The sequence below is a fragment of the Diaphorina citri genome, unplaced genomic scaffold, assembly GCF_000475195.1.
Source record: "Diaphorina citri unplaced genomic scaffold, Diaci psyllid genome assembly version 1.1 scaffold64, whole genome shotgun sequence".
Classification (NCBI taxonomy): domain Eukaryota; kingdom Metazoa; phylum Arthropoda; class Insecta; order Hemiptera; family Psyllidae; genus Diaphorina; species Diaphorina citri.
This window is the reverse complement of record NW_007377501.1, coordinates 217,005-228,849: the sequence shown is the minus strand read 5'-3', so window position 1 is coordinate 228,849 and position 11,845 is coordinate 217,005. Positions and strand designations below refer to the sequence as shown.

General features: G+C 37.8%; 1 protein-coding gene across 2 annotated transcripts in view; it reads right to left on the bottom strand.

The window, feature by feature from the left end:
* LOC103519232 (transmembrane protein 68) overlaps positions 1 to 11,605 on the bottom strand; it is a 16,754-nt gene extending 5,149 nt beyond the window's left edge. Inside the window, exons 1-5 of one of the 2 annotated variants that reach the window (XM_008484318.3) lie at positions 11,390 to 11,605; positions 10,374 to 10,494; positions 9,990 to 10,131; positions 9,588 to 9,688; positions 9,027 to 9,194 (exon numbers count right to left, since the gene is read on the bottom strand). In XM_008484318.3, the coding sequence (XP_008482540.1) occupies positions 9,027 to 9,194; positions 9,588 to 9,688; positions 9,990 to 10,131; positions 10,374 to 10,422 (460 nt within the window). In that variant the 5' untranslated portion in view covers positions 10,423 to 10,494; positions 11,390 to 11,605. Of the gene's footprint in view, positions 1 to 9,026; positions 9,195 to 9,587; positions 9,689 to 9,989; positions 10,132 to 10,373; positions 10,495 to 11,225; positions 11,299 to 11,389 lie in introns of those variants that run through there. The other variant, XM_026830785.1, reaches the window with a different exon arrangement.
* Between the last annotated feature and the right edge of the window lie 240 nt (positions 11,606 to 11,845).

The following is an 11,845-nucleotide window of genomic DNA, read 5'->3' as shown; positions in this document are numbered from 1 at the left end:
GGTGTCACAACAATAGAAAGAAACCTAATTAATAATAATAATAATAATAATAATAATAATAATAATAATAATAATAAAAACAATTAATTAATCATGTTCTTGTTGGTTAGAATAATGATTCAAAAATGTGGGAATGGAACGAAAAAAGAGGAGAAAAAGAAGAAGAAGGAGAAGGAGAAGAAGAAGAAGAAGAAGAGGAAGAAGGAGAAGAGGAAAAAGAAGAGGAGGAAGAAGAAGAAGAAGAAGAAGAAGAAGAAGAAGAAGAAGAAGAAGAAGAAGAAAATCAAGGTTGATCCAAAAAGGGGAGCTAGAGAAAATTCCTCATTTTTTTTTCTCCCCAGCGTTGGGGGCCAATACAAGTCCATACTGTTTATGGGGAGTAAACTGGGGCCATTAAATTTGATCGATCTAATGGCTAACCATCATAATTCATTGTCAATCATGATCGAGTATACAGGGTGGGTGATGTCGATGTGTAAATCAGAAAATTGAGAATCAGATGTAGCCAGTCTAGTGATGGTTAACTTCGAAGTGTTAGGTACAAGTGTTCTTGGAACTTTGAAGTGTTAGGTCGCGTGTTCAATTCCCGCACGGGATCACCTTTTTTTGTCCTTTATCCTAAGTTCTCCGTTCGCTCATAATTTTGTATTTCATTTAAATTGAGATTAAACCGCGAAAGAAGATTAAACGAAATTGAATTATGACAGCGCAACTTCTGCCAGGGCCGGATCAGGGTCGGACATAAGGTCTACCACGCCCGGATATAACTTTTACCAGGGCCGGACATAAGGTTTACCAGGACTGGACACAAAGATATACTGTTAGCATAGTGGGACCAAGGTCTGCCAGGGCCGCATATAACGTTTACCAGGGCCGGACACATACCGTTAGCATAGTGGGACTCCTGGTCCTAAGCTCACAGCTACGAGTATTGCGGAGAAGGGCTTAGGAACAGGGTACCCCTAGATTGCCTACATCTACCATCTCATAATTATGTTTAGGTGTTTGTCAACCTTTAAGAATGCTCGGAGACCGTTAGGGTATAGCCTTCAAGAATTCTCAGATGTTTCATGTTACCAAAACTTTAACATAAGTTGTAGCCCGGGTGTTAGGAGCTTGACAGAATGATTTGCTCAAGGATAGGAACTATTCGTTCAGATTCAATCAGAGGATTACCACAAATAGAGGTACCCACAATACCAACATGTTAACTACTTTGGTTAATTTTCACCTGATTGTTGTAGCCAAAACGGCTAAAACAGTCATTCAATAATAGTTTATTTTGTTAACCTTTACAAAATCCATTAAGGTATTCAAACTCGAAATTGATTTTCTCACATATGAATTGTTCCTAGACATTGAATACAATTGTTATGAACAATACGTCAACTTGTAGAGTGTCCTTATTTACATAAAACTCATTTAGCTTCACTTTTCATTTCTGGAGAGGGACTTTTCTTTAAAACACAAATTAGCTAAATTCCCACGCATTCCTCCAGTTCCTTTGTGTTGTCTTTCGTGCACATTGTCTTCTTGATTCGGTGTATTGATTTCAATTCTCTCCATTCTTCTTTCCTTTGTTCAAGTTTTTGTCTCGAAAGAATAGGCTTGGGGAATCGACTTTGTTTTACACCTGATCAATAGGGATCTCTCAATAGACCAATAACTTTTCTTCTAATGTCAATTCGATGGTTTTCGTGCTAATTCGTTTTCAAAGGTCATGTTTTGAAGAGTCTCAGCATCAAAATGTCTTGCCACAATGTCCACATTGATGTGGGTTTGGAGCACATGCTGTGAGCTATTGTTCCAAAGGATAAAGGTAAAACTTGACAAGTACCTTGATAATTAAGTACTTGAACGCTTTCGAAATGATAATTGGTACTTGGTAGAATGAGGATACTTGAGGATAGACCGAGGAAAGACTAGAAATGGTCATTAAAGCGATCGAATTCCTTTTGTTTTCGATGAGAATTTAGCTAACAAAACTCCGTAATCTACAGAAAATGGATTATCTAACAAGCAAAACATAGTTTAACAATGTCATCCCAAACGTTATACCACTGACACAAAGAAATGAAACGTCCCCTAGAAAAGTTACTACACGTCCTGCCTGGATAAAAGATCATCAAGTTAAAACTTAAAACTATTCGTTCGTTAATTTCTGTCACTTATAGTTTCTAGTTGGTTACAATTTAGTTGTTTGATTACAATGATATCGTTGGTTCAATTCTTCAGTTGGTTACAAAGAAGTCAAGTTGCTGAATTTGACCCCGAGTGTAGATTCTCGTCACTAGAGATTTTCTGCTGAATTCATTTTCCCAGTAACACCCACCACCGTGTGTTTCTATTATTGTATTGCTATTATTTTATTACTGTTATTATTACTATTTCATTATTACTATGACTATTACTATTATTCTATTGTGCCAAGTCACAACACTCTAGTCAATAGCCTCTATGTCTGGAGTTCAATATCAAATCAAACAACCAACTAACATGACTGACTGTTTTATTATACTGGGTATCCCATCAAGATCTAACTAGACTGACTGACTGCTTTACTATTCTATTACAGTGTATCCCAAGATCTGACTGAATAGGTATGACGGACTGTTTATACAGGGTAACTTTTCTTCAACAGACTTACACCCATATTTATGAACAAAATGCTGGCTCTTAAGTTCGTGCTAAGCATAGTCTCAAGGCATTTGATTGGTCAATTTTGACTTGAGACTGATCTAAGAACGATCACTCTTGTTCATAAATACGATTGTAAGTATCGGATCTCGTGAGATCGTCCATCTCTTATTGAAAGAACTGAACTTTCTTTGAGCGTTCCAAATTTTTCCCCAAAAACTTGACTTTTAGGCATAGTCTCAAGGCATTTGATTGGTCAATTTTGACTTGAGACTGATCTAAGAACGATCACTCTTGTTCATAAATACGATTGTAAGTATCGGATCTCGTGAGATCGTCCATCTCTTATTGAAAGAACTGAACTTTCTTTGAGCGTTCCAAATTATTCCCCAAAAACTTGATTTTTACTTGCACTGCTCCCCCCCAAAAAAAAAAAAAAAAAAAAAAAAAAAAAAATCTTGTGAACACAATCGAAATGCAGTTATCCACTCATATCTTATGTATCTCATTTTGGTTTAGACAAACATTGGAAATACAATGTTGGAGATGCATACAAGAAATACAAATTGAAATAGGTACATACAAGATGTATAGCCAGCATGAGATGCATACAAGATTTAGCTATCATGAGAGATGCATTTAAGATGTAGCTAGAAATGTAACCAAATGGTTTGGGGTCTGAAACATGAGATGTAACCAAACAAACCTGAATGAACTCTGGCAAACTATGAAAGTAAACACGGGGAACTGAAGAAATTGAACATTATAGTAGTTGCTGAATTTGACCCCGAGTGTAGATTCTCGTCACTGGATTTTCTGCTGAATTCATTTTCCCAGTAACACCCACCACCGTGTGTTTCTATTATTGTATTGCTATTATTTTATTACTGTTATTATTACTATTTCATTATTACTATGACTATTTTCAGACTTATGTGGCGTATGGTACAGGTGGGCCAATAAATGGTACGTTTTTTAGGTGGGCGAATAAATGGTACACTTACCCTACGACTGAAATGTACCTTCACTCCTTTCCCAAATCAGAAGGCAAGCGCCTAGGTAAACCCCCGGTCAAGGAATCCGCAAGACCTCAGACTCAGGATATGGAACGTTAGGTCCTCTAGTAGAGATCCTGTGATCAGTAGACTGCACATACCACATTCCTGTGCCAGCCACTATCCGATTACCCTAGACCCAATATTACCCATAACTTCGGATCAAGTTAAGAATGTCTACCGGGTGAGAGCACTCGTGAGTCCCTAGACACACAAGAGGTTACTCAAACTAGGAAATCCAGGATTTTTGATATATAGTCGTCTAGTTTATACCTACTTAGAAAGTTTTCTGACACACTGGACTTCAAAAGAAAGTTATTTGTAGAGGAAATAAATAAAATTTGACGAAATAAATCATTGTAAAAAAGTACTCATGAGAGTTGCATGTCCTCCAGTTGTTGAAGAAAAATGAAGAAAATTCTCCTTTGCCATAGAAGAAATTGAAACCAATAGGGATCTCTCAATAGACCAATAACTTTTCTTCTAATGTCAATTCGATGGTTTTCGTGCTAATTCGTTTTCAAAGGTCATGTTTTGAAGAGTCTCAGCATCAAAATGTCTTGCCACAATGTCCACATTGATGTGGGTTTGGAGCACATGCTGTGAGCTATTGTTCCAAAGGATAAAGGTAAAACTTGACAAGTACCTTGATAATTAAGTACTTGAACGCTTTCGAAATGATAATTGGTACTTGGTAGAATGAGGATACTTGAGGATAGACCGAGGAAAGACTAGAAATGGTCATTAAAGCGATCGAATTCCTTTTGTTTTCGATGAGAATTTAGCTAACAAAACTCCGTAATCTACAGAAAATGGATTATCTAACAAGCAAAACATAGTTTAACAATGTCATCCCAAACGTTATACCACTGACACAAAGAAATGAAACGTCCCCTAGAAAAGTTACTACACGTCCTGCCCGGACAGACTGCACCCATCAAACCCATCATGCAAGGATAGAGGGATCACCCCTCTATGCAAAATTTCCATAGAAGCCACAAAGTGTGTCCTATCATGTTCTCTATTAAAGCATTGGGGTCATCAATGTCATTGATGTGGTTGAGACATGACCTAGTCTATATGCTCTAGAAACCAATTTCCGGCAAATCACGCGACCAAATAATAAATTACAAGAGGGAGGTTCGAACACACAGGACACCGAACATTTCAAGATCCATTTCCATAAGAAAGAGGATTTAGAAAAACAAGACACAAAACCCATTTCCATAAGAGGATACGTCTCTTCAAACAAGACAAGTGAATACTTAATAAGGTCCCTACGTGGAGTAGTACCTAGGAACTTCTTGAGAGGATACCAAAGTGGAAACAAGAATGAGAACATAATTACATGATAATTTATGACATTGGAAGTCGTGTATGTAATTATTCAAATTGTAGGAGAATATGACTCGTTCCAGGTGTTGGTAATCTTATAAGTACCCAGATATTAGTAACAAGATACTTCGGATACTTATTATAGAGATCCCAGACCCACAAGTCGGGAACCCAGGGATTTACATCAGATATATAGAGGTACTTCCCGTCGTAAAATGTGTTAGGAAATCTCTCTCTGGTACCACGGACTTGTTGTAAGGATATCCTATCATAACCGACGCGACGTCCTATTACATGCTAAGGCACCTAGAGGAGGTTAGACTTCCGTCTTCACAAATTTGAGCAGACATTAGGAACACAGATAAAGAAGTGGAGGATAGTTGGCACACAATTTACAAAAATGCTGGTAAGAAGAGAGGAGGTGGTACATTGAAAAAACTGATAGTAAAAGTCACACATGTACAATTTGCAACACATTGATGTAGGGTAAGTGTATTTATTCGCCCACCTAAAAAATGTACCATTTATTGGCCCACCTTCCGACATTTATTTTTCTAATTTTTGTTTTTATGACTACAATTTTTGAATAGCATTGGTTCGATAGCAGTCTTTAAGCCCTTTCTTTTGATGAAATTGGATCTTGAAAAAGTTCGTCCAGTTCAGACTTATGTGGCGTATGGTACAGGTGGGCCAATAAATGGTACGTTTTTTAGGTGGGCGAATAAATGGTACACTTACCCTACGACTGAAATGTACCTTCACTCCTTTCCCAAATCAGAAGGCAAGCGCCTAGGTAAACCCCCGGTCAAGGAATCCGCAAGACCTCAGACTCAGGATATGGAACGTTAGGTCCTCTAGTAGAGATCCTGTGATCAGTAGACTGCACATACCACATTCCTGTGCCAGCCACTATCCGATTACCCTAGACCCAATATTACCCATAACTTCGGATCAAGTTAAGAATGTCTACCGGGTGAGAGCACTCGTGAGTCCCTAGACACACAAGAGGTTACTCAAACTAGGAAATCCAGGATTTTTGATATCTGGTCGTCTAGTTTATACCTACTTAGAAAGTTTTCTAACACACTGGACTTCAAAAGAAAGTTAATTGTAGAGGAAATAAATAAGATTTGACGAAATAAATCATTGTAAAAAAGTACTCATGAGAGTTGCATGTCCTCCAGTTGTTGAATAAAAATGAACAAAATTCTCCTTTGCCATAGAAGAAAACTATTGTGCACCACTGGCATTGACACTGATTTTTCGAGGCTAAATTCCCAATCACAAGTTGTGTTGATTCCTTGATTCGCAACACATATTCATGATTTTACCTGACACGCGAACATCACCATTTCACCAAATCTTCGAGCCCACCCTGAACATGTTAGGTGAGGTCCGAGCTTTTAGCACGGCGCATTATGCAAATATTTCTCTCTCGCCTGGTGCAAAACTTTGCCAAAAATCTTCTCCATCTGGAACTTGACACCCGAAATGACAGGAATGTGTTTCGCAACGCTTCACGTGGCCTTGGTAATCGGGTGCTCAGGAATTTCAGAATCCGAGCCATCCGAGGAGACATTCTGGTACAAAATCTTCTGGTTGAGATTCAGCGGCTCAAATTTCACCTCTACTGGAGTTAGCGAAGGAATTTTGGACACGGATGAAAACAAACCGGACGGATATAAATCGTTGAGGACCTTGAGAAACATTTCGATAGTTCGATGGTCATTGGAATTTCCAGCTAATGAAGCGTTGAGCTGAATTCCCGGCGATTGGCGTGACGCGATGAAAAGGAGATGCACTTTTCCTTTTTAATAGTTAAAGAGCTCTGGTCTTTTTATCTTTCGAATATACAATTTGTGTTGTAATCAAATCGCAAGCAAAATGTTAATCGTTAAGGAAGGCCACAAATGCTCAAACTCGGAAGCTTGAGACCCGCGAAATGCGTTCCTTGAGACTAGCTCAATGACTTTAGCCACACTGATTGGAACTTTTGGTAATTTGAACTAGTCAACTAAAATACTAAATAGTCTAAATACAAAAGCTAGACCTAAGAAGAACTATGAACCTATATTGAAGGTAGTACCTATATTGAAGGGTATTTGAGTGTATGGCCGCCATACACGCCCTACATGGACGCTACGCCACTGGTAGGTACAGTTCCTCTTCAGCTTAACTTCATACACAAAAAGCCCACTCTGAGGTTTAGGTGTTGGGGCAATCTGCTCCAAGGGATGGGTTGAACTTATACGAATAGGTATTAGGTAACTTTCTAAATTGGTACAAATTCATATACAGACACCGAAGCGAATACAATAGTCCGTCCCTTATACCTTTTTATTACTATTGTAATAATAAAGGAAGGACGGACTAAAAATGAACAAAATTCTCCTTTGCCATAGAAGAAAACTATTGTGCACCACTGGCATTGACACTGATTTTTCGAGGCTAAATTCCCAATCACAAGTTGTGTTGATTCCTTGATTCGCAACACATATTCATGATTTTACCTGACACGCGAACATCACCATTTCACCAAATCTTCGAGCCCACCCTGAACATGTTAGGTGAGGTCCGAGCTTTTAGCACGGCGCATTATGCAAATATTTCTCTCTCGCCTGGTGCAAAACTTTGCCAAAAATCTTCTCCATCTGGAACTTGACACCCGAAATGACAGGAATGTGTTTCGCAACGCTTCACAACGCTTCACGTGGCCTTGGTAATCGGGTGCTCAGGAATTTTAGAATCCGAGTCATCTGAGGAGACTTTCTGGTACAAAATCTTCAGGTTGAGGTTTAGCGGCTCAAATTTCACCTCTACTGCTCTACTGGAGTTAGCGAAGGAATTTTGGACACGGATGAAAACAAACCGGACGGATATAAATCTTTGAGGACCTTGAGTAACATTTCGATAGTTCGATGGTCATTGGAATTTCCAGTGGCCTTGTGGTGTAAGACCTCTTTCGGGGGATTTAGCTAATGAAGCGTTGAGCTGAATTCCCGGCGATTGGCGTGACGTGACGGAATGGAGATGCACTTTTCCTTTTTAATAGTTAAAGAGCTCTGGTCTTTTTATCTTTCGAATATACCATTTGTGTTGTAATCAAATCGCAAGCAAAATGTTAATCGGTAAGGAAGGACACAAATGCTCAAACTCGGAAGCTTGAGACCCGCGAAATGCGTTCCTTGAGACTGGTTCAATGACTGTCTGTTCCCTTCTGTAAATCCCTTCAATCCATTGCCATTATCAGGTGTGATGATTATAAACCTCGCAGCTATTATCAAGTGATTGTAAATAGATTCTAGACAGCGAGACAGTAACCAAGTGGTTTATTACCCAAGTTCCCACAACAGGTGACGAAAACAAATTAAACATGGCGCCTCGCACTTCCCGAAAAAGGGTCCCCAATAAAAATTTCGGAACCCAACTAGACCCAATCGGCCCAAGTTCCCACACAGGTGACGAAAACAAATTAAACATGGCGCCTCGCACTTCCCGCAAAAAGGGTCCCCAATAAAAATTTCGGAACCCAAACAGACCCAATCGGCCCGCGGAAGGTTTCAAATTTGTAGATCACCGAGATAAAGCACATAGTATCTGTTGTTGTTTTTGATGGTGTTGTTGTGGCGATTTTAAAGAATAACCGGTAAAAGTAAGAAATTTAGAAAAATTTCTTACATTTACCAGCAAGTTTGGTGATTGTGAAGAATCACTGGTAATTTTTCAAAATTACCAATTTTCTACATTTACCGTAACATATACACTGATAGGAAAAGGTTTACATTTTTAGGTTGGTCTTTTTTATGAAATCAAGAAAAAAGACCAACCTCAAAATGTAAACCTTTCCCTATCAGTGTATTATTATACGTACATAATAACCAAACCATAATTTACTTAGCTCATGCCAGCCACTCAGACTGTCAGGCAGACTGTGGTCTCACAGACCTGAGTCCGGTCTTAGCGTGACTGGCTGACCTTAAATGTAACATTCATACTTACCAGGTATTCGGAATAAGAAATTATCTGCCACTGTGTGCATCAGTCTATTTTTCACTAGAAATACTTTTGACAAAAAATAATACAGATCTACAGGTAGAGCACCATGGTAATAAATGATTAGAGCACTAGAATTGTCAGGGATCCTGTCCATATTTACAACCTCATAGCCTGCAAACAAAAGGAGATTTGGGTAAATAAACAGCAAGATCTGTGGAATTAATCACCCGAGGGTTTTTCAACACCGGTGTGCCCTATCAAACCACTGTAGCTTAATGGAAATGAACCTCTGTAAGATAACTCACAGTCCTTCAACAAGAATTCTCATGATGCATACTTATCACAGAAGAAGAAGAAAACAGAAAAGGACAAGAGAAGTAAGTATCTCAATAGATAGGTTTTCCCACCAAACCTGAAAGTAATTAAAAAGAAAGATCCCATTTTGTAGACCAAAGATCCAATTTGTAGACCAACAATATCCACAGCCTAGTTTGGTACAAATATCCAAGTAACTTATTTTATGTCATTGACATTGAAATACCAGGCAAGTAACTTTCATCTTACCATGCCAAACCCAGCCATGAGCATCCCACATTGTTGCTATCACAGTTCTTGCCCTGTGCCAGAATGTGAACTCTTCAGTCAATATTTCTTTCAACCTTTGCCTGGAAAAAAAAGTAGATAAATAAGCACATTAAATTAGAGACTTTTTTCCACATTGGTCTTTTTTAATAGTCTATTTGAAGCAAGTACAGCATGTCAGATTCAAATCTTACAGATCCAATATTATGTGGTCAAACTATCAAATGAATGAGGATAAAGTTCCATACCTTGGATGGGATTGAACCCATGCCCTATTGATTACAAGGCAAGTGCCCATACACCTGAGTTGTGTAGAGGTTAAGGAACTTGCATTAGTTAGGTAATACAATTTTAAAATAATAACTACACAGCTAGACAACTTACCACTGTCCAAATCTATACATGTACAACATAATGGCAGACAGATAAACCATACTCAAAATGATAAGTGGCAGGAAGATTGTGATGAACAAAGGTGTCAACAGCCATGACACCCAGAGAGTGAAATCTATGTCAATGTAATTCCCTGAAAATGAAATCGAAATTAACAGTTTGATTAATTAGAATTATGTTATGTCAATTGGCACACTCCAATAAATATAAATAAAATTTACAATTATGTACGAGTATTTTACTGGTTAAAAAATAATGAAAATGGGGGGAAAATGTACTGGTGAATTTGATTGATCTACTTTTAACCTAACCAAAAGCTAAAATAATATGAAATTGAGAGAAGAAAAGGTTTGTAGAATAATGAAAATTTCTAACCCAAAAAATATCTCAGAAATCTTGACAACAGTCCATCAATGTAAAACATCTTGGCTATTCCAGTGCTTATGACTACATCAACAACACACTACCATAAAATTGATCCTGTTGGTATCCAAACCTGTTGGAAGAAAGAATACAACAGGGAATTAAACACAAAAAAATTCAAGACTTTACCTATTTGTATATATACAGAGAGTAAACAATTAACCTAAAAATAAGGCTGAAAGCACAAAATAATCAGATGTAGGATGTAGGTCTGTTTTTCATTCCGACGTGGGTGCGATGCGAACCCGACACGTGTTTTTCATTCCACTTCCCCTACTTTAGCGTCAACGCTGCATCTTAAATCCCTGATGCGAGTCTCGAGTAGCTTCAGGAAAAAATGTTTCGTAATTTCTCCACTAGATGTTGTCATGTTTGTTGAATTTCCACTTTTTACCCCCACTCCTGACGCAGAGTGAACGCCGCATCGATGCGGCGTAGGAATGAAAAACAGGCCTTGTGTTCTTGAAAGATATTTAAATTTCACAATATTTTGACATCACAGGAACAATCATAATATTTATGGTATTATGTAGGTATTTAAGTAGGTAAAAGATTTTCTTTTGTCAATATTGTATCAGAACTTTTGCAAAATGTGAAGTTCTTTGTGGAGTGGGGGCCTGAGACCTAAAGAGTGTGATTTATCAAGCTACCATACTTGGTGAGGTGGCTTCAAAGTTAATTATCTCCCTAGCTACTTACCTATTATGCCAGGGTCATTAGTCATTACAAATAATTTGTCCAGTCAAATCTTTAATATCTCTTGAACTTTATGAACAGTAGGGTTAAAGCTAAAAAAAATATTACCTGATGTTTCTACTGTGCTTTCATCTATTCCACCTACTTTTTTGCTGACTGTGTTAATTTGCAGACCAAGACCTTGGTCTCTTTCTTCTACTGTTTTTAAGATCAGGTAATACCTAAGTATGTTATCTCTTACATAATTACCTACTTATCTCTACTTTTCTTACCTGGTATCAAGGTTTATGTTAGACCACTTCCTGTGTTTATCCAAGATCTTAGAAGGGACATTTATTGGCTGCATGAACAAAAGAAGATCAGAAGAACCAATATTGCAAATTTCAGCTAATCAGCTCCAGCAAAATTTTCCAAAGGAAAGGCCCCGGTTTCAAAATTTCAAATTTCATAATTTTTTTTTTTTAAATTGCACAGATGCCAGATTTCTTCTTATCACTCTTTTTGGTGATTGGAGAGTTTTAGCAAAAACTTTTCATTTTTTTTCTCTCTCAAACAAAATGTACTGATTCTCCTGTGTATTTCGTTCAAGCACTGGATATGGAAAGGCACTAAAGGCACTTGTGTAGAATTTTGAATTTTCCAGATAGTAAAATTTTATTAATAATGATCAAAATTTCAAAATCAATTTAATTTATTTATTACCCTAGCCAAGGACCAAGGGTGGGGGA